This window comes from Siniperca chuatsi, linkage group LG12 (genome assembly GCF_020085105.1).
Source record: "Siniperca chuatsi isolate FFG_IHB_CAS linkage group LG12, ASM2008510v1, whole genome shotgun sequence".
Taxonomy (NCBI): domain Eukaryota; kingdom Metazoa; phylum Chordata; class Actinopteri; order Centrarchiformes; family Sinipercidae; genus Siniperca; species Siniperca chuatsi.
The window spans coordinates 343,818-369,537 of NC_058053.1; the positions used below are offsets into that span (position 1 = coordinate 343,818).

Consider the following 25,720-nt stretch of genomic DNA (forward strand, 5'->3'; position numbering starts at 1 on the left):
ACTAGACATGGCTTTTTGGTAAGGGGTCATAAGCCAAAATAGTTGGAAACCACTTGTAACATCTTTAACAATGTGTTGTATTTTATAAACTTATATTTATATATATTATATATAAACCTAATCTGAAAAATAACTTGTAACTACAACTGTCAAATAAATATAGTGGAGTAAAACGTACAATATTTCCCTGTCAAGTAAAGTAGACGTACCTTAAAAGTTTGTGCAGCTCCTGAGTAAAACTACTAGGATAATTTCCACCACTGATCATAAAGTAAAAGTACTTATTATTCAGGAGAGTGGCCCCTTTCAGTTATTGCACTTCTTAACAGTGCATTACTCTATAAGCATTGTTTTGAAGTTGTAGCTGATCGAGGTGGAGCTAATTGTAACTACTTTATTTATGGAAAGGAAGTTTAATCCATTTTGGTATTAATGCGGTATACTGCTCCTGACCCAAAGGCTATAGTTCACTGAAATGACATCTCAATGTTTGCACTTGAAGAGTACTCTGTGCTCCTATTGGTGAATGTTACAAAATACAGAGGTGGACAAGCTTGGAAAAGAGAAGGCAAAAAAATTCTGACACACTGATCTTTGGTTCAGGAAGTTGTGAGGCATCCCAGATACTGCGTCTGCTGCCAAAAATCCACTCTTCGGATTTCTTTAATGGTTATATTAAATAATAATCAACTGCAATATATGAATAAAGCTAATTTGATGACCATCACTGAAGTACAACTGGAGCTACATGTAGAATTAAAATATGATTAGATTTGTTCACTCAACTGTAAAAAAATGACAGTATCAACATGCAGACACAATGCAGAAACATTTCTGTGGACAGTAAGGTGGGAGGCTGATGTTTCAGACTGTATGTTGTTTAACAGTTAATTGTTCCCTCTTTATAAGTAAAACAGCTCTGTTGAACCAAATGAACATATTTGATCATGTCATCATAAGTCACACATACACAGTGCTGCTTAACATGCGTTAATTATAATTAAAAGGAAATGTCCTCTTGCCAACTCCTTCCATGTTTTGTTTATTTTTTTTATTTCGGCACAATTCCACTGATTGAAATGATTCCATTTAAATGTGACAACGCTATGCATTGTGGGATTTTCACTTATGCAAAGTCTGCAGAGTTGCAGACCTAGTGTGCATTAAGGACTCATCGCTTGCTGATGTCACAGGACAGCCATGAGCGGTAAGATAGTGTGTGAATACACCCCTTGATCAAATCCTTGAAATACCCTGCTAGATGAAGTTATTCGCCTAGCCACCATCCAATCTACTGTAAATAATTTTTATGTATGATGTAAATAATACATACATTATGTGTAAAACTAGAACACATCAGAAAATATGAGTACACCAAACACAGCACCTAGAGAAGAATGATTTTATATTTAAATGACATTTCAGCCATGTCTCTGCACAAAGAAAACATGGCTGAAAATATGAACTAAAAGCTACTCTGGTGGGTGACAGTTTCTGATCGTGCATTAATGGTTATTCAGGCCAGCTTAATCTCATTGGGACCACTAATGGTCCACCAGGCATTCACATGTGTTGCATAAGGGAACACTCCTTGGGTTTTAAGGCATTTTACAGGGTCACGACAACTGGTGGTGGTCAGCCAGTGCTCTCAGTCCATCCGGCCAGTTTGGGGTTATCATGCAACGTTAGAATCCATACTTCTGCTTCAGCTGCTCCACCCGGTTGATGTACTCGTTCATGGCATCTTCTTTGCTCTTGCCTGATAGTTAATGAAAAATCAAAATGCATTCAAGTTAAATAAAGACAAATTAATTAATAAATTAGCACTTTTCCTACTTGTTCGATATTCATTGTTGCATGCAGTGCTGCATGCAGTGTGTAGTCCTGAGGACTACATCTGTCTAGTGTTGCAGGATATATCTACAGAGAAGGTATCTAAGGCTGGACTGCCGTAACCCTTGGCGTCAAGTGTAAATCCAGCTGAAGTTGTAATAAACCAAAATTAATCTTCAAAGGATCACCCTGACTATGTTGAAATCATGTATTGAGACTGATAACAGGCGTTCATTCTATGCATGTAATCAGAGGTTCATGCAATTCATTGCATAAGATGCAAGACAGAAAACCCAGCAGCGCTCTGTACCTTTAAGACCAAGACCAGATATGCTTGGCCATTGCTGACATGTGATATGATAAGGCTGAGATATATCAAATTAACTCCATTAATTTAAAGGTTTTATTTTTGCATATGTACAATGTCAATTTCAGTTATTTGCTTTTATCAGTATTTGTGTATGTTCTCAGTTGTACTGTAACAAACTAATGACTATTCTAGAGATACCTGTATGAACTTTTGTATTCAATAAAGTGAGACCCCCCCCCCAAACTGGTCCATCGCCCCACACATGCAGTGGGCGTCTAGTCTCAAATATTGGAAGGTGCACCACCACCGCCTCGACGACTTGCAATGCACACAATGTAAGAGGCGCGATGTCACTTTTGGCATGCACACCCTCGCGCTGGGGACATTTCGTTGAGTATAAACAGTTTAGCCTGTACGGATAGTCGCTTTCACCTGTTAAAATGAGAAACGTTGCCGGCGGTAGGTCATATCAGCGGTCTCTAATTTACGTTAATTCCGTGAGTAACTTGATGGAATGCTAAACTAAAATTTGTCTGTTGTCGGGTTTGTGTGCTCTCTGCAAGCCGGTTTTTGTACTCCAGCAAAGATTGTTTATGAGGCAAAAGAAGCATCACTTTTTAACACCACTGTACAACTGCAAGTGGACTGAGTGTTTTTGTAGTCCCATAAAACCCAACAGTGAAGACGTCTTCTCTCAAGCTGATTGCTTCACGTCAATTTTAGGGGCCACATTCTCCCAGTTATCATATCAATAATTTAAGCTCATCAACTTAATAGTTTTGAATAGTTTTCAGGACCTCCAGTATTTTGATCAAGTAGCCCATGAAAACTAAGGTGTGCTGAATTTAGAAGGCTACAGCTATTATTTCAGTGTGTCAGTCTGTCAGATACATATATTAATCAACTTTTAGGTAAATATAACTATCGGATTGGACTCGGTATCCACCAACACCCAATGTTAAAGGACTTGGATCAGGATCGGGGCCAAAAACTTGATCGGGACATCCCTACCATAAACCAATGCTCACTCCACAATCTCCATGGTCTCTGATCAGAAAAAGATGGTTGGTGTGTTGAACTTTAAACTGATGTGACAATATGCACTCAAATGGACTGGAGGTCAGGGGTTTGCTATGGCTACATTAACAGAGCTTCAACTCAGCCTGAGATAACCCTGAAATATTTTCATTCACACTGTAAATCTGGAGATGAATGCAGTGTAACTGAAAAGAGGCAAAATCCTACAAGTACAATAAGCGCATTCTATACACAGAAGTACTGGAAATTGCTTCAAAAGGTATGCCTGGGACCTGACTAGTTATATGAATTAAAAAGCTGTAAATCTCCCTTGTACAGAAAAATACACATTTTTAAGAGCGGCACCATCTACAGGACTGAATGCGTACCTTTCTGCTTTTCCCAGGCATCCCATTTAGCTTTCCCAGCGAAATCAAACATCCCAGGGCGACCTTCAGAGAGAAGAAAGACAAAGACAGATGTAAGTGAAGAGGTTTAAGTAAATTAAACGTTAGAAGAAACCTTATGTACTGGAGGTGTAATGCATTTGAGGTCAAAAGGCCTCTTGTTAAAGTGTGGGAAGTGGAGACAAGTGGCTGGCCTGCTTCTCTCCTCAGTTAAATTCAAAAAAGGGAAAAGCCTCTGGATGGCTGGTCACTAAAGAACAAGGCAGATGCCTTTAAACCAGTGGTTCCCAAAGTAGGTGCCTTATGGACAGGCCAAGGGTGCTACAAGATTTATTTTCTTCTTCTTCTTTTTTTTTTTTTATTAACACAGCACATTTATAATAATGTTCACCACAAAAGAAAATGAGGAAACATCAACTACGTTTTTATATTTATGTTTTCTAACGTATCCAAATCAAAAGAATAAGCAATAAACGGCAAAATCACCATATTTAAAACACGGTTAAATATCCAATGATGCTGCAGCAAAAACTAGTGAGGACAGCTCACAGTTGCCAGTTGTCATAGCAACACAATGCACTTTCCGCCACACATTTTTCAGGTGCACAACAGTCAGAATTAGGGACTATATGAGAAAGCAATGGAGGATTTGTCTCTAAACAGAGATCGAAGAAATGCTCTGGGACAACTGACAGCTGACCAAAAGATGATATCAGAACTTTAAAAAATAAATTACAATGAAAGGGTGCTGTGGTTTAAAAGAAGATTGGTAACCATTACTTTAGGCTTGTGTCAATTTACAACAGCACATATGACAGTGGTGACACTGTTGAGAGTGCTGCAGTGTGTTTGTGGCAGGAGGCAGTGAGTGCTGTCTCACCTGTGTTAACATCACCCACGGAGGCCTGCTTGAACAGGGAGTAAACCTGCAGCATCTCTTCATCTGTAGGCTTCGCCTTAAGCTGCTTCACCTCAGCTGCTGCTGTATCAAATTTAGCCTACAGAGAGGAGAGGACAACAACTTCATAACAATACTAATGTGATACTTTGTTGATTCCTGTGGAGTTCAGGATCACCTACACAGCGGCACCACAGATTTTAGAATAACATAGTCCCCGTGTGAAGTTTTGAAACCTGGAGCTGAGTTGAGTGCTTGATGTTTTCTTGTCTTGTCGTTTGGTCAACAGTGTGGACCAAGACCCACATTCGAAGAAGTGAAATCAACTCCTGAGAACTGCATTTGTTGTGGAAAAATAAATACTTACTTTGGCCTCCATTTTAATTTGATTCACAGTACTCAAATAGACTAAAGCAAAAAATATATTCAATGCATTTGCAATCATGTATGTGAACTATAATACTGAGCTCTACACTTTAAGCTGGCAATAAATGTACCCTGCAGTATGTCAAATTGTGATAAATGTCCACCTCTTCTAAGCTATTGGCAATTATTCATGCCATTACCTAAGCTTGCATCACATATGCCTTTTGTTTGTCAATTAGTTTAACTTTTAACATGAGCCCACAATAAACCAATTTTCACTCCTCCACCTCCAGAGTCTCTGATAAGAGAAAGATGGTTGGTTAGTGTGTTGAACTTTACTCATAACTGGTGTGAAAATCTGCTCACAACTGGTTCAAGGCGCCTCAGCACAGCTTGAGATATCTCTGAAATCTTTCCACTCAGACTGTGAATCTGGAGATGAATGCAGGACAACTGAAAAGAGGAACAATCATTCAAATACAATACACAAGTACACATAACAAAACCCCACTAGCTGTGCCACTCTGTGCAAAATGGGCAGGAGGGGAGGACCAGGTCAGATACTATAAAGTCCCAGTAAAATTATCTGTTAGAAGTTTTCAATTCCTGCTACGGATACTACTGTTCATCTGCTTATTGCCAAAAAAGCCATGCACATGGTGATATGACTAATGCATAGAAACGCTGCATGAAATAGACCAATCTGCACTGGAAAACCTGTCACACTGTACAGAAATGTGCTGCTGCTGTGCAGTGTGTATAACCAAATGACAAAAAAAAAAAAACTGACTGTTGACTGTTTGCCAGAATGTTGCAACATCTGTGAGGAAATTGTAAGGACACAAAATCTACAACAGAAATACAACATGCAATAGAATAATGTAGGAGGAGCAGCGATTCAGGCGTAGGAACATTTTTAACTGTATGGATAGGAGTCTTTCCCCACCCTCTGGTTGTGTCACTTGCTGGATGGCTGTAGGTCAAAAGGTTCGGGAAGAAGGTCGGCACCATTGTACTGGTCTGCCTGTGAGGCAGGACATAGCAGTTTATAAACTTTTCATTACATAAATAGGCGACTCAATCTTCCACTTGTAACCGGACATATCACTTCTTCTGAAGTCGGATTTTTCGATTTTAAGCTTCCCCTTACTAACAGCTAAATATTTTACAAGCTGACAGTCCGTCGCCCGTTCACAGTCCAACTGCCAACACTGAGTGGACAGGGTACACACATTTCACGGTTGATATTACAAGCCAAAGACATAAACTTGTAAACTGTTGTATTTAGTGCACAGATGACTTCGCGGAGGGAAGGATAACGGTGAATTGCCACCACCACACCCCACTAAGATGTCTTAATAAACTACTTTACTCAACTAGCTAGCTAATGGCCAATAATAACCATAATTGTACATCAGAGTATCGGATAGAAATAATTCTCTTTTGTTTAGTTGCCATGTGCTCACTTAAAGAAGCAAGACCCGAGGCTCGCAATAATTATGGTTAACTAAAGCTATAACACCATCTAACGGCTTCCTCTATCATTTCACGTAACGCAGCGAAATATAAACTATCTCTTTATTGCCTCAATGTTGCTAACTAATTCCATATACACACCTGGAGATCAGCCATCTTTAGTTACGGGACCGATGAAGCAAGCTGGTCGCTCCGCAGGCAGACAGACGACTCGACGAAGGAAGAAGAAATATCCACTGGCTCTCCCATCATGCAACTACTCCGGTACCAGGTCGACCCCCGTGCCTCGAACACACCCTCCCCTTAACGCTATTGGTTGAGTTACTGACTGACATTCGTTCATTGGGTGTTAAAATTGTGACCAACCAACGCCTCTGGAACTAAGGAGCTTAGGTTTGTTTGTTTTTTAGTTTTTTTACGAGGAGGAACATGATGTAAGAACTTTAACATCAAGGCACACATACACATGCATAACAAAGTGGAAAAGTACAAGAGGGACGTCAGACCGAACTAAATGTTGTCACACAAACAGCAAAACAAAAACAAATGGCGAACGAAGAGGTGGTGCTTAACAAATTCTATGCTTTTTGTATTGGCCATTCACAATTTTCACTGGGAGATACCTTGACATTAATTCTCTTAGAGACTGTAAATTAAGGTATTGCTTCTGTATAATTGTCTTTGTGCATCAAGAATTTCCCTAATAATACAAAGTTGTTTAAGACACCAAAGACATCATTGGCTCCATTAAATAGAGTAAACACAGATATTTTACACTGCAACCAATCACACATTTTCCCAAGCAGGATTTGAGTGCAAATTAGTATTTGCTAGTCTTTAAACCTTTTCCTAAGAAGTCCATTAAGAAGAGTAAATATCACTTAAAACTTGGAAATATGTCTCAAACTTTTGGGACTGTCAGTTCAGTTTAATCACTTTCAAGAAATTGCACTGATTGTATCAAATAGCATACATATGTTCCATTTTACATGATATATTAAATAGGACCTAGTGCTAATTTCCAGCTCTATATTTTTATTCTGGGATTCCACTAGAGGAGCTTTGCATGATTCACAGTTCAAAAATACTGGCCCTTTATGCATACCCTCAGTTTATCCTCTGTCTGAAACATACAGTCTATGGAAACAAGACGTTTAAGCTCCCGTATATTTAGGGTCCCCCTCCCTAGAGAGCCCACTTTCCTCTGATTGGCTAATTTACCGGAAGCCTGCCGAGAGGCAGCGAATTTAAACCGCTGTAATCCAAGCCCCCAGGAAGTACGCCGGGCTTTGAAGAGTAGGGTATCTCTGCAGACCGAAGACTTTGAATGGGCGGGGTGACTGTCAGTCATTTTTTTATTTGGCCAATCCGAGGCTTACAATCCTCTGTCAATCAAAAACTAATTTCACCAATAAGCAGCCTGAACCAGTTGTCAATCACTTTTTAATTAGGCTCATCACCTTTCTCACAGGGAGAAGGGGGAGGTTCGACACGAAGAAGCAAAGATGCCTTGTTTCTCAATGTTTAGATCTGAAGTTTCCAGCTCTAATCAGAGGATCAAAGTATCAACAGACAGCAATGTTTTTAATCAACATTTTAAAGTGGAAGTAGACACCTTTTGATCATAACAGAATATAGTAACATTCACCACTGTTCATTGTAGAAATCACAGTTTTGTTGGAAAGCTAGACGCTGGCGGTTAATGAGCTACCACAGGCAGTATAATGTTAGCTAACTTGCTAACCTCTATTACAGTGGATTGTAAGCCACTGATTGGCCAAAATAAAAAATAATTGCCAGTCACCACACCCTCTCAAAGTCTGTGGTCTGCAGAGAACTTGGCTTTGAAGCCAATTTGACATAGTGGCCAAACCAAAGATATTCTATAAAATTTGAAATGATAAAACTAAAATGGTTAAGACAATTCATACAAAATAATAATGAATTCTGTGTGGTGGGATAGATTTTGTATTAAGATGTGACTTCTGTAGGCCTATTGCTAAACTACTCATTAAGCTGTGTAAATTTCATCAGCAGGTCCTGCTATACTGGAAACTGATTTACAAGCACAATTTCACACCACACAGCTCTCAGATAACTTCCCATGTTCATCACGGGATGACACTGGCCCAAAAAGACCTTTTCCATAGACTTACATTGTGAAAGAAGCAGCTATAAAAAGGATTTTTTTTTTAGCGTCACAACCCCCGCGAAATTACTCGTTTCACTATCAGAATTTGGTCCATTTGGTCCGATAACATTTGGAAAGTCTAGGAGAGCCGCACGATTAAATAATTTTATCCCCCATTCAAGTTAGCGGTGGGCTAAACCGGAAGTTAGCCAGCTTGGCCGGCGGAGAATGTAGTCCGCTTGCTCTATGGGCTGCACGTTGTTGAAGATCCAGGGCTGCATCAGCCCTGAGAAAACGCAAAACGTTTATTTAAATGGAAACGGTGGTGCCTTGAGCACCCTGTTGTGTTACGCAAGCATTGCAACTATGGCAGCTGAGAAGGTCATTCTTTGTGTTCTTTTTGACATTTTTTTTTTACGCTGTCAGTTTTTTTTCAGTGTCACTGGTTTTCAGTTTCAACTTTCTGTCACCGTTTTAGGTAGGAGTAGAGAGGAGGCGTCTGTGGGGAGGGGCCAAAGAGAGCGTGATTTACACATAATCTGCATAGTGAGAGAACGTCACTCGAGACCTATTTCACACAGTCCACTAGACTAGGCGTAGAGTAAGTTTTTGTCTGGAGAGATTCCGTGTTAGGATGCGTCACTCATTCGACTAAGGAAGAGGGTTACACTAGCGAATTGGTGGTTTGGCATAATCTGATTTGTGACTGGATCAGAATGGCAAATAGTAGTGGATTGTCGGAGGATGATGATATGGAGACGGAATGGACACAAATTGTGAGTAGTAGGAAAGGAGGAGGAGGGAGGAAGGATAAAAGACACAGCCAGTCGACATCTTTGGGAAAATGGGCATTAGAAGAGGGGGAGGAAGTGTGAGATGTCAGGAAAAAGATTGTGATGGAGGAATTTAAGGTCATTCTTAAATTTAAGGTGGGGAGCGAGATAACATCGATTAGTCCAATAACTTTGACAACAGGATTGAGGAAGAAACAAAGTGTTGCAATAGCATGATTATTTTGCTGAATTTATTAAATTAAAGTAATGGAAATGTATAATATGCTTAGTTGGCATGCACAAACAGGAGTTTATCCACTGTTGTTTTTTTCCCCTGGCTTGTGTTTGGGACTGGCCTTTATTTGCTTATTTGTTACCTTGGACACCCCAAAGAAATTGCTGTACTCCATTTGGTTGCTGGCAAACCAAGAGAGCTTCAGGGTTGTGGCAGACCAGTTTGACATGTCAAAAGTAACCCTGCATTATGTTTTCTCTGACATTTGCAAGGCCTTGTGTGGACTAAGGAATGAATACATTTGATGCCAACCTGGCAAATGGCTTTCAAGACAAAACTGTATTCCCTGGAGTCATTAGAGCCATTGATGGCACACACACACACTCCCATTCCAGCACCCACACTCCATAGAAACAGTTACATAAACAGGAACGGACATGCAAGTATTCAACTCCAGGCATTGTGTACATCAGAGATGATGTTCCTGGATGTGTACACTGGTTTGCTGGGGTCTATGCATGATGCCAGGGTGTTTCGGAACTGCCCATTATATGGCCACCTCCAGGATGTAATGGGAAGTGACTACCACCTGCTTGGAGACTCTGCATACCCACTCAGTGCATCTCTCATCACACCATACAGAGATAATGGGCACTTATCCCAGAATCAAAAGAAATTCACACTCCACTGCTCAATCAGAGTTGTGATTGAAAGGGCATTTGGGCTTCTAAAGGGGAAATGGAGACGACTGAAGTACCTGCCCATGTAAGACCTCAAAAAAGTCGCAGTGGTAATCACAGCTGCATGTGTTCTACACAATTTCCTCTTGAGGGAGGAAGGGCACCAAATGGAGGATTGTGAAGATGTGGATGGCAACGATGCCAATGCAGTAGACCCTGACCCCTACAGGTAAATGGATTGTACTTATATAGTGCCTTTCTAGTCTTTTCTGACTAGTCAAAGCACTTCAACTACATAACCCCATTTACACACTGGGATCATCAGCCAGGAGGTCCTCCATTGAGGAGAAGAAGACCCAGCTGCTGGCAGCATTCCCAGTCTTCTTCTTATCCAAGATTGTTTCGTATCTAAGAATAGAAACCCAGACATGGCAAATGTCTACAAGTTGCCCTACTCCCAAAAAAATGCAAATGCCAGTACCAAAACAAACCTGTGTTTTAATTGCCTGAACTTATTGTCACATGCCTCTACTCAAAGTCGTATCCTTTAGCCAGCATTTCTCCAGCTACCTTTTCCCTCACTCTGTTAATACACGAGATTGAAAGGCTTCAGGCATTTGCTTCGTTAGACAAATGAGAAGCAAGGTTGCTTTGTGCGTCCATGGCTTTGTATCTACATCACACATTTAAATAGATTAGTCATAGAAAATATATTGATGCTTAAATTGTCGTAAGCAGGCTATTTTCCAGGACCCAAATGCAGGAACTCACGGAAACGGCTGGATAAATGTGACGGTTTTTATTGTGCAGATTATTACACGTGAAAATGAATTTTAGATCCGGTGTCACCCGTGGCCTCCCCGAGGATCCGACTGAGCCGAGTCAGAGGCGTGACTGATGGCACTCCGGACGGAGTGGGCTCTGGATTGGGCTCTGGTCTGGCGAGCGTAGCGGGGAGGCAAAGCCGACCAGGTGGAGGATCACTGAAGCTGGGTGTGTGGTGTGGATGGCCGGCAGTGTCCGGAGGCGAAGATCGGCCGGATGGCGAGAGTGGCGTGGTAGCTGAGGTCCGGGTGATCTGAAGGGCAGACTGAGGCGGTGATCACCGGCAGAGCGAAAGTCTGTAACAACGAGACAAGACAAATGGAGTTATTACTGAGGCAAGAAACAAAACCGAAACTTCACATTAAACACTGCGGGAGCCGTTACGTGTACTCGTACGGATGTACGGGGGACGATCTGGCGTCGGTGGTGTGGAGGTGCCCGGTATAATAACCGTGTTGATCCCTAGTGGAGCTTGGGGATTGGATGCAGCCTGTTCCAAAGGGATTGCTGAAACAGAAAGGGGGCACACATTTTACCTATTAAGCTAATTAGATAAACTATAAAATAATGTTGAAATGCTTTCAAAAACATGATAAAGATGTAAATTAACACATACAATAGCCCATATAAAAAGTTAAAATTAAATTGTTATTAGCTTATTCTATTAAAAAACTTTACTATAAAATACTCAAGACAAACATGTCTTCTAATGGACGCATTTGTAAAGAACTCTTGTTGCGCTCACTTATCGCTGCTTGCTTGCATTGTGCACAATGCCTTTTTAATACGTCAGAGGCACAATGCCTTTTTAATACATCAGGGTTTATATACAGGTCGCTGCTGATTGGGGAACAACACTGACACATGCACCAAACAAGAGAAAACATACATCAAAGCCTGTTGCACACCGTTTTGAGGAAACCCGTCGTTCAACCCGGAAACCGTAACAAAACGGTGCACAATGTTTTCAGATTGAACGGAAGTTGAACTTTTTTGGCTTCATGCGTCACTGAGCAGCTTTCATAGAGATGAACTGCCTCAGACACTGTATCTAGTTCTCTTTATACATCCATGCTGTAACCCTATGGATGTATAATAAGAACTGAATATGGCGTTGCCACTCAGCCTTGCAGCCATTTTTTCCCCAGTGGTATTGCAACAAAAAATTTCCCTGTGGCCCAAAAAGCATTTTCCCCATAGGCCACCATTATAAAAGTGTCATCTATAAAACTGTTGACAGGACACCTCGAACTGCAAACAAGTTCAATTATGACTTTTTCTATTATGAACTTTTGATCCATGGAGGTTTTATATTTGTAAAACTTAGCTTGAGCCGAGAAAAGCGATTCAAAAATCTGTGATGTCATCACAATGTAAAGTCTATGGGCTGAGGGCAGGGCCAGCAGGAGAAACACTACTGTGCATATTCAGTGGGCCGCATACCCCAGAAGTAAACCCGAAAGCTAGAAAATATTTTTGGCTTATGTGCCAGGCGAGTAATTCTCATTGGAAGGAATAGGCGCCATTTTGGGGTCCAGTATCCAGTTCTAATAATACATCCATGTGTAACCCTGTGCCCGAAATCATCACTCAATAGGCTTGTTCGAGATGGGCAAGATCTGCGCAGAATAGATCACCGGCAATTGCCGCACAATGCATTGCAGATGCAGATTTGTGTCCGACTTGCTTTGACGAGATCGAGGCTGCTGCAGTTTCTAGGGCCAGGCGCCGCAGCTACTCTCCAACCGACTGCAAGACCCAGGGCATGATGGGAAATGCCTGGCTGTCACCTGATCAAAGAGCTGACTGACCACAAACACCACGTTTTGTAGCAAATCCTTATTTTCTGTGTAGGCTTTTAGTTTCATGTTGTGCAATGAAGGTTCAATCTGTTAAACATATGTTGTGTGCTTGATGATGATGATGATAATAATAATAATAATAATAATAATAATATTATTATTAAAGCTGCAAGCAGAGATAAGTGAGTGCTCGCACCTCCTGCAAGTTACGGCATTCCGCATTTGTGGTGCCATTGCTGGAGGTCAGCTGATGCGATTCTGAATCTTCCAGCATTTTGGACGTTGCACGAAAGAGTTGAATGCCACTTCCTGTGTCCACTACGTGGTACTAGAGAACGCCCACTAATTATATGTTACATTCCAATATAGGAATGTAGCATATAATCAGGGTAGCACTGTTACTAATTTTGGAACAAGATAGCACTGTTACTAATTTTGGAACACAGAATTTGCTGCAACACCATTTGAGGAAACCTCAAGAGCTTCGCAATTTAGCATCGCAGAGGTCTTTAGATTGCACTGCCCAAATTTGAAGTCGATCTGTGTAATTCTCTAGGAGGATTTCATTCAAGTACGGAGCCTGTAAATGGCGAAAAATAGCATGCTAAATTCAAAATGGCTGACTTCCTGTTGGGTTTTGGGTATGGCTCCAAGTTTTTATTTTAAGTCTAGAGATGACTTTGAAAACTGTTAGGGGGCGCTATCAAGTCAATTTGCCACACCCAAACCTGGGACCCATATCAGGTCGCGATTCTCGCCAGTTTTGATGTGTGTGCCATGTTTGGTGAGTTTTTGAGCATCCCTAGTCCCTCAAAAATGCGCTTGTACAAAAATATAAATAATAATAAAATACATAATAATAATAATCCTTACAATTACAATAGGTTCCTCGCAGCAGTCGCTGCACTTATTAAAACAAGCAATTACAAAGTGCTTTACAAGGCATACCAAAAGAACAAAGAATAGAATAAAATGCCAGATACACACTCATTTCCACATATATAATTACAAACAAAACACAGGTTATAACTATTGTGAAGTGACAGAAAACCTATTAAAAGAATAACATGATTGTTAGGGACTGAGTCTAATTATGTCTATCACTGAAGGATACTTCAATTCAGTTCAGTAGCATGATGTTCATTTTGTAAATTATGGTCAAATTTAGAGTAAAATAGATGATAAACCATCTGCTGTACCATCTGCAGCTCAATGCGACAAAGTCTAAGGAGCTGGTTGTAGACCTATCAAGGGCCAAGGCACCAGTGACCCCGGTTTCCACCCGGGGGTCAGTGTGGACATTGTTGAGGGCAACAAATACCTGGGAGTACACATGGACAATAAACTGGACTGGGCTAAGAACACTCAAGCTGTTTACAGGAAGGGCCAGAGCTGCCTCTATTTTCTGAGGAGGCTGAGGTCTTTCAACATCTGCCGGACAATACTGAGGATGTTTTATGAGTCTGTGGTGGCCAGTGCTATCCTGTATGCTGTTGCATGCTGGGGAAGCAGGCTGAGGGTAGCGGACGCTAACAGGCTCAACAAACTGAACTGTAAGGCCAGTGACATTGTGGGGTGGAGCTGGACTCGGTGGTGTCAGAGAGGAGGATGCTGGCCAAATTACATGCCATCTTGGACAGTATCTCCCACCCACACCATGACGTGCTGGTCAAACAAAGGAGTACCTTCAGCGAAAGACTCATCCCTCCAAAATGCACCACAGGAAGTCATTCCTGCCTGTGGCCATCAAACTCTTTAACTCCTCCCTCTAAGTGTCAGTCTATATGACCTTAAGTTGATAAACTGGACATTGGATCATTAACATCACTGTAATACTTGAAATAATTGTGCAATATTCTCTGTTTAATACTATGGTGCAATATACTCTGTTTTCAGTTTAATTTATTGATATTTATTCATACTTCTGTTACTGCTGTGCAATATCCACCGTCTCATAATAATCTTAAACTACACTTAACTTGACAGTACATGCACTACTACTTATTACTTATATTATTGCATTGTATTTTTATACCGTACATACTTATCAACCGGTAATCCACTTTGTACTTTACACTTATTTTAATTTTATACCCATTTAGTACTTAATTATTAATCTGACCTGCATTATAGTGTGTTATATTTTTTGCTTAGTACTTCTATTCCTGTGTGTACTGACGTGATAGTGAGCAGCTGTAACAAAAGAGTTTCCCCTCAGGGATCAATCAAGTATTTCTGATTCTGAAAGCAGGCTAGCTTTAGGGTGAGGCTACCTTGTGATTGACAAGTCACTACCTAACAGAGCTAATGGTAGCTATGGTTAGCAGTAGTTAGTGATTACTTTAAAAAAAACCAAGTAAAGCCATCTGTCCATCAAGAAACTAACTTTTCCTTCACCAAAAAAGCACTTTCTGCGAGACATACAGAACAATTTCCAAAAATTTGAAGAGTAGTCCTGAGCAATTCAATTCAGTTTTATTTATATAGCACCAATTCATAACAGAAGTTATTTCATTGCACTTTTCCTATAAAGCAAGTCTAGCAAATCAGCCTAGTCTCGCATAGCCAGACCTATCTCCACACTTACTTTTAGCGCTATGAACGTTGGGCACGCTCAGAGCGTCGCTCTAGCTCTGTTTGAGGGCATGCCAAACTAGACGCTAGGCGTGTATGCAAAAATGTGTGCCTTGGTTACATAACCAAAGTACAGAACAAGAGGCAGGAATTCCAACAAGATGCGTCAGGCAGTGTTTTCCATGGGAGAGAAGACCTTCCTAGGGCACGGACTTTGGGCTTTGTGACTTTTCAGACCTTTTACATGCACAAAAATGCTATACTATGGCCTCTTTAAGATATTACAAATATACATATCAGTTTGTTTTGGAGCTTACCATCCGTTTAAGTTTTGTCCATTAAAGAGGAGGTTTGTTACAAGTTTGATTCTGTCCCAGAGAGAAACAGCCTTGGTAACACTTTTCTAATTTAAATGAAACTGAACACATTTCATAACATACTGGCTTAATTGCAGCACATTACCAAAGCTCACCTTCTAGAATATAATATTACTGAAATATACAGAAATATTACTCTGTTAATACCTTTAAAAAACAGCGTTCAAAAAACTTCAGCTGTCTCAAAACTTTATTTAGCATATTTTTAAAACAACATTGAAAATGAATGTCCATGGTCACAATTACCAGAAGGAAAAAAAAAAAGAAATACAGACATAAAAGTCATACCAGTGTGGTGGATCATAAGCTTCAGTTATAAAAAACATCTCCACAAATAAAAAATATCCAGTATAAACATGATAGCACCATTCTTGTTTTCCTATTGTTCCTGGAATACTTGACCTCTGTTCTTTAAGAATCTCCTCTGCTATAAAGTAAAATACTGTGGTCACCAAGCAGTTTTGGGATTTGCTTTGTAGAGACCGTAGTCTTCTTTCCTGAAGAAGGCCACTTCTGTTTCATTTGCTAAAATGACAAACACAAAAATGTTAGAGTTAACATTGTGATTAAATCGTAGAACAGGTTTCAGTCGTAGTCATCTGGACACTGTTTTCAGAATCAAGACGTTTCGGTTCCCATCCGGAAGTCATTCTCAATTGTGAAAATGGTCTGAGAACTCGGAAATTTAAGCTACTCTGTGTTGCTTAAGCCAATCATATGCTAATCAGGAACTTAACAGTGACGAAGGAGGTGCAGCCAGAAAACAATAGGCCTGATTACTGGGCCATCATGGAAACAAAAGAAGGTCAGTTTCAGGTGAAACTAGGCAGGGTAAACAGAAGACACTCAGGAAGACTCCTTCCTGAGGGCAGGGCTTAAGCAACACAGAGTAGCTTAAATTTCTCAGAGTTCTCAGACCATTTTCTTAATTGAGAATGACTTCCCGATGGGAGCAGAAACGTCTTGATTCTGAAAACAGTGTCCAGATGACTACAACTGAAACCTTTTCTACAGTGGAACACTCCTGGACGAATGAGGGACTACACCGTCTTATTGTGATTAAACTATACTTCCAGCAGCAGTTTACTGCTTGGAAACTTCTATTACTGGCCTCAGTATATCATTACGTGACATTCTGAATTTACAATATTAATATTTTTTTAGGAATAATTATCACAGACACATATGCCAGGCTTAATTTTGCAAATTATGCATCTAAAATATTTACATGGTTTACATGGTGAAACAGACAAATGTCAAGGGGTTTTGATATACTCAGTTTAAGCACTGGTAAGCTGATAGTGAGCAACAGCAAGAATATACAGCATGTATTCATAGGCACAAAAAGCGGGGAATAATCATGCTTTAAGTTTTGGAACTTCAGGCCTTTGCCATGGAGCCAGTTAGTTGTAGGCTTGGGACCTGTTTTTTGACCCTATATTTGTTTACATTTTGGCAAACTGGCACCATCAAAAGCATGTAGAATTAGCTATTAACAGCTCCTGTTTGCAATGTACCCATGGATGTACAAACAACTATCACTGGATTACTTTGATACTGAAGAAACCTTAAAAACATCATTATTCTTAGGCAAGTTCTGGAGTCATAAGGAGCATCTTTTTTCTATGAATGCTAAACATTTATGTTTATTCGTGATATTCTGAGATGATATCCTCAGAAAGCATAAGTAAGACTGGATCTAAAAAAAAAATCATGTCTGTGTTCAGATTTGATTGAGTTATGACTCTGAGAAGGAGTGCGATTTTTGACGCAAATTGCGTCAAAAGGGTATTAAAGTCCCTACAGTAATGAGCTATGTGTGACAGCCACTGCTGATCCAAACTGCTTCCTGTATTGATAAGCATGTCAAATCAGCAGGCCAAACTATAATAACTAACTTCCTGTTTTCAGAACACTAGCATGCACCTGTCACTTTTACCTCACATCTCTCCCTCCGCGCCCCCTGCAACTCTCCCGCATCTCCTGGGAGGCATGCCTCACAGTTTGAAAACCTCTGGTTTAATCCAACAGCCCTGGAATAGAGCTCTCTTCATAACTGTTCTAATGTTCACTTTTTGTTTTAGAGAGGGGTTGATTCAACTTTATGGTGATTTTGTGGTGCTGTTGAACTGTAGACGTGTTTCTAATATTTGTCTACCCCATATATATCAATAAGAGCTGACTTAATATATCTAAAAAAATGAACATAAACTTCATGACTTAATTTTAAACAAATATACAGTTATTGGTTAATGAACCGCAATGACAAACTCTTACCAACACCAGCAGCTCTAAGGGTTTGGCCATCTTGCAGAATGAGCTTTTCATCGTCATCTAAACTCATCACCAACTCATTAGTCTGCCAACAAAAAACAAACAAACAAAAAAAAAAAACAGCCAAGGTGAAACACTTTAGTTTTCCAACTATAATACAAATCTGATGGTTTATGAGATTGAAATGTGGCAAACACCAACTGGTTCAATTGTTAATGTACAGATGATTTCTAGCTCAATCCATGGTGCCATTCCATGGATACCCAAAATCCTAAATCTTTTTGCTTATAGTTGGCTTGACTAATCACAACTCTTAAATGTTAGAGCTCCACCAACTGACAGTATAAACTGAAAAAAAAGAAAGAAAATAGTGCACTGCTCGACTTTTAACATTCATCCGCAGGCAGGGTGTCAAGGGTGTGTTTTGAAATACACTTCCACTGGTGGTTCACTCACTAATTTGTACTTTTGTTTTAAGCACACTTTCATTAGTGCATGTTAAGTCTGGCCATTATGTCAGCATCCTTAGTTACAGTCAAAATTTTAGAGGGACCCTGAGATCAAACTGTGGCTAAATGGCCACACTCACCATGGTTTTTGGCATATGCAGATTCTTAGTTGTATGCAACTGCTTGTAAGCGTATGGCATTTGTCATGGCATGTCACTTGTCCACTGGCAGATGCCACTATTCACTGGCAGTTACAGTGTAAAACTGGTAGCTTATATTATAACACTATAGGGAAAGATAACCACTCCTTGTAGGCAGCATGAAGGTTATATTTTTGTGGTGGCTAAGCTAGCAGTGCTACTTGTAGCTACAATTTTATACCTGTATGGTTAGCATAGTGAGCAAAGCCTGTTGGACAAAGTTTTAATATCAACTTTAAAACTATTAAACTATATTCCACTTGAATTATTTTTAAGAAGTTGATAGTTGGTACATTAAAGTAACTCACCAGTGTGAAAGGTGCAACTTGCCACTGATTTGACCATTAACACAAGCCAGATGCTATTATACCAAATATCTGATTTTTTTTTATGTTAAAGCTGCATTAATAGATTTTTTTTGGGCCACTTGGAAGCAGCGAAACAAGTTGAAAGCACAACATCTTCCATATACCTTATAAAGTTGTTATAGATAACATGTTAGTAAACAGTTTCATATTAACACATCCACCAGACACAGAGCAAAATTAGCATTAATTCAGAGTCATGTTTGTGTCAACCTGATGAATGTAAGTCCAATATTCACTCCCCTTCTAGCTCTGTTTTGGGCTCCAGAGAAAAATATCTGGCTCTTTAGCTGTGAAATGCTCCAATATGTTTACCAGCTAGTCACTAACTGTGTCTGTCTGCTATTTAGTGCTGGGATGCAAGTGCACAGTGGGTTTTTAAGCGCTTTTTACTTTAAAACTGCTGGAAACCAGGTTTCAAGGCCAAGTTTGAGCTAAAAGAGGCTAAAAGAGCTCCATGAATTGAAGGGTAACTACCGAGTCCACTACAGAGTCTCTGAGGATTCATCACTACAAGAGACACCTTTTAAATTACATGCAGTTAGTTGATCCATTGGTAACATAAAAAAATATTATGCCTTTCTCAATCTGCATTCTTGTAGACTTGTGAAACATCATCAGTCACAGCCCAAGTAATGTTCCAATTCAAAGTCTGCATCTAGCCAAGAACAGTCTAAATGAGACCAATGTGAGACCGTCCTCACATCTCAGGTCATCACAGCAGCTAGCAGCCCAGCTCCCAAGATAACTGGACGGTCAATGTCCGTCATTATCCGGGTAGAACAGTCTTATCTCGCCAGCCCAATAAATAACATTCATGAAAATGAAAAGAGGCAGTGCGGTATATTAAATTTCAATTAAAAAAAATATATATTACAGATTGGGTAAGATCTTTTGACACTGTCACTAACCTAACTGAGACTCACTGTCTTATTTTTCCTTCAGAAAAAGTCTGTTAGTGGACGTTTGAGTTGAGATTATTTTGTCACAGTACAGTAAGTAAGGTAGAATTGTGCTGAAGTCTAATCACCAAAGCCGAGCAGGTGGTGTTAGCAAGAACGCTGCTGTCCCAATTGCAAATTGATCAAACTTGGCGTATTCTGTATTAAGAAAGGCCTATTGATTAGTGCAGCTTCAGAAGTGGTATCTGTCAGCGGACCAGTGAAATACTATTTTTATGTGACAAATGCCACTAAAACAAAAGTTGCATACCATGAGCCACTTTTCAATCTTGCTGCTGCTGAAATTTAGTTGCTTGAGGATACTTGGCTTTCAGATACACGCCTAGTTTCTGGCCCAGCAGTGTGACACTTGTGTCCTTTAGATAGATACCTTTGCTCCATGTGCTTGATGAATAATCTTCATTGTGTCTGAAAATACAAGATAATGGAATCAGATGCAGAGCATGTATTTTGCCAGATGCCATAGAGTGAACACACATAAAATTAGGTGGAGTGAGAAATTTGGATGAGAAGCTGGCAGCGATGCAGGTGGATGCCCCCCCTCGTGTTGTGGATTGTTAACTACCTGTCATGTGCGTCTGCAGATGTGTGTCGGACAGCGTGGTCAAGCAACACTGGGGACCCTCAGGGGACTGTCCTCTCTCCCTTCCTATTCACCATCTTACATCCACTTTGTACTTAATTAATCTTACCTGTATTATAGTGTATTATATTCTGATTTGCTTAGAACTTCTATCCCTGTGTGCACTGATGTGATAGTGAGATGTGGAACAAAAGAGTTTCCCCCTCGGGGTTCAATAAAGTATTTCTGATTCTGATTACAACCTTCTCAGATTTTAAGGAAAATTACCTCTGACACACTACATGTCCTCTCATTTTGCTGCCTATCATTATAAGCTGACTTTAAAGCGACTGGAAATGTGGAACTATTAGAAAACCTACTTCGAGGGAAAACAGCTCATTTTGCTGTTTAGACCATTTCTCAAGACTGAGCTGCAGATCACATTATGATTGACATCTCCCTCGGTATAACTGATATCTCCCTGGCTCCACCTATGTCGACAATCTTTCATGACAACTCACAGCAATGGCCGATAATCAGCATAGTCCAGCCCTACATGTTCTGAATGAATGAATGCAATGCAAAAAGATGGCTCTGTAGCATTAGCTAGTGCCATTCAATGGCATACAATCTATGATCTGTGGCCAGCACTAAACCCCAGTGGCCAACGCTCAACACCCGCGGCCAACAATAATCACCCGCACATGACGCTCACGCTGGCTATAAATAGCTGAATAGCTGCTTGTGACCATTCTCACCCGGGTGCAAATTTTCTGCAGGTTTTAAACCTTGTGAGAGCGGTGCTCCTCTATGAGCGGAGTCCACTGCAGTTGGAAAATAAAAGAATGACACGTTGTAATCTTCACCGGTGGATGTGCACCCAGGGACAGCACAAACAAGCATGATGGTGGAAAGAGCAGGGGAGAGAGAGAGAGAGCGCTAGATAGAAAAATCAAATATAGGCAACATTTGGTTAACTAGCTAACTGCAAAAGGCTTGGAGTTGGCTCAGACTCAAACAGGCAGACTGAGCGGGAGCCAAGGTTTTGTTGCAACTGATTATGTGGGAAAACTGATGTGGATTTTTTATGATTGGAATTAATTGTGGAATGTGTGTAATAAATATCAGCATATAACCACGCCCAATTCAAACCCAATATGAGGAAAGTTTACAAAAATGTAAATGACAATATTTCGAATTTGGATTGAAACTCATTTCTATTACTTTTTAGATGCTTACTATTATGCACGTAAGACCATAAATTACATAGTTAGAAAGATGTGGATTTGGGTTTCCAGTGGCTTTAAGATTTTTCTGGCTGGTCAAAATAAAATCAGATACACAATTTAAAAAGGTATAATATAACAAAATATATTTAATCAAAAAACTAATTATAATCAACATAAGAAGTGATAATGAAAAGCTTTTTTCACTATAAATCACTAACAATATATTGCTTCAAAAATTAATTGTAAAAACAAAAAATTCAGAGAAAATATCGAATATTAAGAAAAAACACATTTATCATAACACTAATGCAAATCATGTCAGGCATACATACCATAAGCATATTTCTTGAAAGGAGGAGGAAGCCCTGGTCTTGTTGCAATATCTGTAAGAAATTGTAGGTTTTATAGACTGTAAATAAAGATGTCAGCTCTCTAAAAATGAAGGCAAAACATAACGATCACCCCCTGGTGACTAAGTCAAAAGATGGTTTCTGTCAGTTTAGGTAGTTCTTGTCATGTTGATGTGTGTTCAAGTGTTCGTTTTTCTCATGTGTGGTTTTAATTAGTTATTTTATGCTATAAAAATGGGGTTTTACGTCATGATTGACAGCTGAGCTCTGCTCGCGATTGAGTCGGCCGGGTGTATGGGCAGGACCTTGATACTGTGGCTCCAACTCCTATCACTACTGCGCAGACTCTGGCTCCAAATAACCGCTGCGGTCGAAAAGTCCCTCCTATGTCTTTTCCTAAACACTTTTCCTTGACATCAATGGAAAGCATCATGAGGTCAAGGAAAGATGTAAAGGAGATTTCATCACGACTTAGGGAAAGACAACCGCGGTGCTTAGAGAATCCGACTGCACTTACACTAGGCAACATAATTATGCGACGCCAGATGTTATTGACGTGGGTCTGCCATGGTGAAACTACAGAGCAGGCATGCTGGAAGTCAGTCACAGTTGGGGGTGCTGAGAGAAAGTCAGTTTATATAATAATAAGTTTATAATAATACAGCACAGTGAGGATACATAGGACGTTTCATAGAGAAGACAAGCGGATATAACACGCATCTATCGCTGTGTTTATTGTTAACTGAGACTCCAGTCTACAGTGTAGTTCATACACTTTACTGATAAACCACAGAAGAGTAACATTAGGCTTCATGATCAAAGAAAGTTGGTCCAGTGTATCCTATACTAAAGGAGATATGAAAGGAAGCACTGAAGCACCTTTCCTTAGCATAAATGCTAAGGAAGCTGCATTTCGAGTGCAGGAACTTTTCCCAGGGACTAGGAACCTTTGGAGGAACTCACCAGGGTCTAAATTAAGTACCAGGGACATTTTTTACCCCCCAAAAAGGTCCCTGCTCTGGGGTAGTATTTTTCAGAAGTACCGGGACTTTCAGGGTGGGGCTTGCTGCGCTGAACATTTCTGATTGGTCGAGCTCCGACCGGTGGAGCAGTGGTGGTTTGATGCGCTGCGGGGTTACTGGCCGGCCAACTCTGGCCGCTGTTGAAGCCGTGGTGGAAGGTAAATCACATACGGCCCATATGCTGCTTGTTAAATGCTATAACAGCTAACTGCTGTCATGCTACCCTAACTGAAAGCTAATGTTAGCTACATGTTAACGCCAACCGCTAACATTAATGGTGTAGAATTGTGGTGTTCCTTAATACCAGGTTTGGCTAAATTGAGTGTACAAAATTATATCATGTTAATGTCGTCGCAGTGAGACACGTTTATTTTTTTTCACCGTATTTTTCAGATGAAATGGACGGGTACAGTGAACTGCAGGCTGCAGACCAGTGTGTTTACTCTTGCGACCACGAGCAGCCCTGGTCCCATGTCTCCTGCTGAAGCACACAAACGCTGTATTTTGCACATTTATATTTCTGCAGATGAATACATAGTTATGGAACTAAATGTGTTTATAGTGGCTGTTCTTGTATCTGAAAATAAGTATATACTGGTGTATATGTAAAAAGACATGTAATGCTTATGCTTGTGTTACCATATTCTAATATTTACAACGCTGAGGAAGTAGTGGCTCTCAATTTCACCATGTTACAACGGTAAGCTCAGTATTTTAAACAGGTGAGAGTGCATAGATTAAAATAAGCAAAAGTCCTTATGCTGAATTGCAGATGATGTGTTTATACTTAAAATAATAGTTATGCAGCTGCGTGGTGGGCGTAACCTAATAGGTGTAATGTGTCTAATCTTCCCGGGTCTTTAGACTGCGGTGGAAACACACATAACAATGGGCTGAAGGAATTTTTTAGTTCCTTGAAAAGTAGTTCCTGGGGATAAAAGTTCCTTGTACTTTTGGTGGAAAAGCAGCTTTAGATAATGATAGCAGCTCTTATCGTGGCTGCCACTTAGCTACTTCCGGGTCATTTCACTCAGTTAGGAACCTTCCGAAGCAAAAAATGACTATTCGACCGCAACCAACGGCAAAAGCGCAAGATGGCTGCTCCCGTATCCGGGATATTTTGGCTTCATTACAGTCTATGGAAAAGTGGAGACGCGTCGTCCATCTATATATACAGTCTATGGTTTTATAATGACTTTAGTCTCTAGTTAATTGCTGTTGCAAATAAAATACCCACAGCATGTTCACCCTGCTGCCGTCTGGCAAACGAAGTATCCGCTGCCTTACCACCGCACTACAGAGCTTCTATCCTCAGGCTGTGAGATTCCTCAACTCCACCTCATCCTTCGCACTCCACCATAAAAAAACAACCTACATGGAACTTTGTTATGCTGGTTTTACACATTACCATACCATTACCTTTGTATAATATACGTAAGTAAATGTATATATATGTATATATATATATATTGTTTTATTTTTATTCCAGTCTTATTTCAAATAACCTATTTGTATATATGTTCTGTGTATGTAACGTGAGGGGGGCTACAACTTTAATTTCATAGTGCAGCCCTGTAGAATGACAAATAAATGAGCCTTGAATATGATACGATATGACACAGCCGTCGTTCTATTTACTCACCGTCTCTGACAAGCTGTATGAAGTCAAGCACCGTTTGGTCTACATTGACTCCGTGAAACACTACTGGTTTGAAGTTTCTGTGCTCGAAGGACCTCACCAGACGAACAGTGACCACAGTGTCACCGGCCATGTCCTGTTGCTGTTCACCCCGCTGTCAGTCCAGCTGATTAAAAGTGTGTTTTAACGGTGGCGTGTTGCGTTGTTAAACAGGTAAGTTGGTTGACATGGGTGTGTTTAGCATGCGTTTTGAGGCAACCCACCAGCTATTTGATCAGTTCTTCTTCCGCTGCTGTTGCTGTTACTGCTGCTACTGCCGCTTCTTCTTCTTCTGATGTTTTATGGCGGTTAGTAAACAGCTTTTGGTGCATTACCGCCACCTTCTGAAATGGAGTGTGGATCAGAATGGTCTTATGTCTACCCTGTATTCTTCTGTCTGTCTTCCAAAAAACAAAATATTGCCCTGTACCCCACATGCACTGAGTTCAATTGAAGTAACTCCTTTATTCCGAACTTGATGCGATCTCTTCCCAGTTTGTTTTTTAGTATCTGTCTTTCCTGCATGTACCTAGGACAATTGATAATTACATGTTCTACAGTTTCCTGTATGTTACAGTACAATGTTACAGTTCTTTTGGATACTATAGTAATGCCTACCTTTAGTTTCCTTGTTCCAAATTTTCTACTTTGATTATGCTTTTGACTTCAGCCTTACTATAATTTACTGTCATATTTACTTTATCTTTCTTAGTTGCATCTTTTGCATATTTGTCTGCCAGTTCATTTCCCTCTACCCCTATATGTGCTGGAATCCAGTGGATTTCACTATTATTCCTGCTTTAGTAATTCTGAAGATAGTTTGAGCTATTTCCAGCATCTTGTCCTGTCTTGCTTCTGACTGTAAACTCTTGAAACTGGTTAACACACTACTAGAATCTGAACCTATGCCTGGTTTGATGCTTTC

The 25,720-nt window shown here is 40.2% G+C and overlaps 2 protein-coding genes and 1 long non-coding RNA gene across 7 annotated transcripts; all 3 read right to left on the reverse strand.

Moving 5' to 3' along the window:
- Nucleotides 1-1,026: 1,026 nt before the first annotated feature.
- Nucleotides 1,027-6,604, reverse strand: LOC122885747 (acyl-CoA-binding protein-like). Of its 2 annotated transcripts, XM_044217310.1 has the most exons (5): nucleotides 6,449-6,512; nucleotides 5,778-5,855; nucleotides 4,448-4,565; nucleotides 3,550-3,612; nucleotides 1,027-1,759 (listed from the first exon to the last, which is right to left on the reverse strand). In XM_044217310.1, the coding sequence occupies exons 3-5, from the start codon at nucleotides 4,500-4,502 to the stop codon at nucleotides 1,686-1,688; spliced, it is 192 nt and encodes a 63-aa protein (XP_044073245.1). In that variant the 5' UTR covers nucleotides 4,503-4,565; nucleotides 5,778-5,855; nucleotides 6,449-6,512; the 3' UTR covers nucleotides 1,027-1,685. The 2 variants fall into 2 exon arrangements, with proteins under 2 accessions (XP_044073245.1, XP_044073244.1); XM_044217309.1 differs by lacking the exon at nucleotides 5,778-5,855 and having other exon boundaries at nucleotides 6,449-6,604.
- A 4,306-nt stretch (nucleotides 6,605-10,910) lies between these two features.
- LOC122885840 lies at nucleotides 10,911-13,978 on the reverse strand. The gene is made up of 2 exons (XR_006380203.1): nucleotides 11,348-13,978; nucleotides 10,911-11,247 (listed from the first exon to the last, which is right to left on the reverse strand). It is a non-coding gene; the product is annotated as an uncharacterized LOC122885840 (long non-coding RNA).
- Nucleotides 13,979-15,876: 1,898 nt separating this feature from the next.
- Nucleotides 15,877-25,137, reverse strand: lg12h2orf76 (linkage group 12 C2orf76 homolog). Of its 4 annotated transcripts, none has more exons than XM_044217536.1 (6): nucleotides 25,020-25,137; nucleotides 22,078-22,128; nucleotides 21,275-21,455; nucleotides 20,325-20,362; nucleotides 17,982-18,063; nucleotides 15,877-16,229 (listed from the first exon to the last, which is right to left on the reverse strand). In XM_044217536.1, exons 2-6 carry the CDS (start codon nucleotides 22,084-22,086, stop codon nucleotides 16,153-16,155), a joined length of 387 nt encoding a protein of 128 aa, XP_044073471.1. In that variant the 5' UTR covers nucleotides 22,087-22,128; nucleotides 25,020-25,137; the 3' UTR covers nucleotides 15,877-16,152. The 4 variants fall into 4 exon arrangements, with proteins under 4 accessions (XP_044073471.1, XP_044073470.1, XP_044073472.1 ...); XM_044217535.1 differs by having other exon boundaries at nucleotides 21,275-21,340; nucleotides 24,760-25,086; XM_044217537.1 differs by lacking the exon at nucleotides 21,275-21,455 and having other exon boundaries at nucleotides 24,760-25,081.
- Between the last annotated feature and the right edge of the window lie 583 nt (nucleotides 25,138-25,720).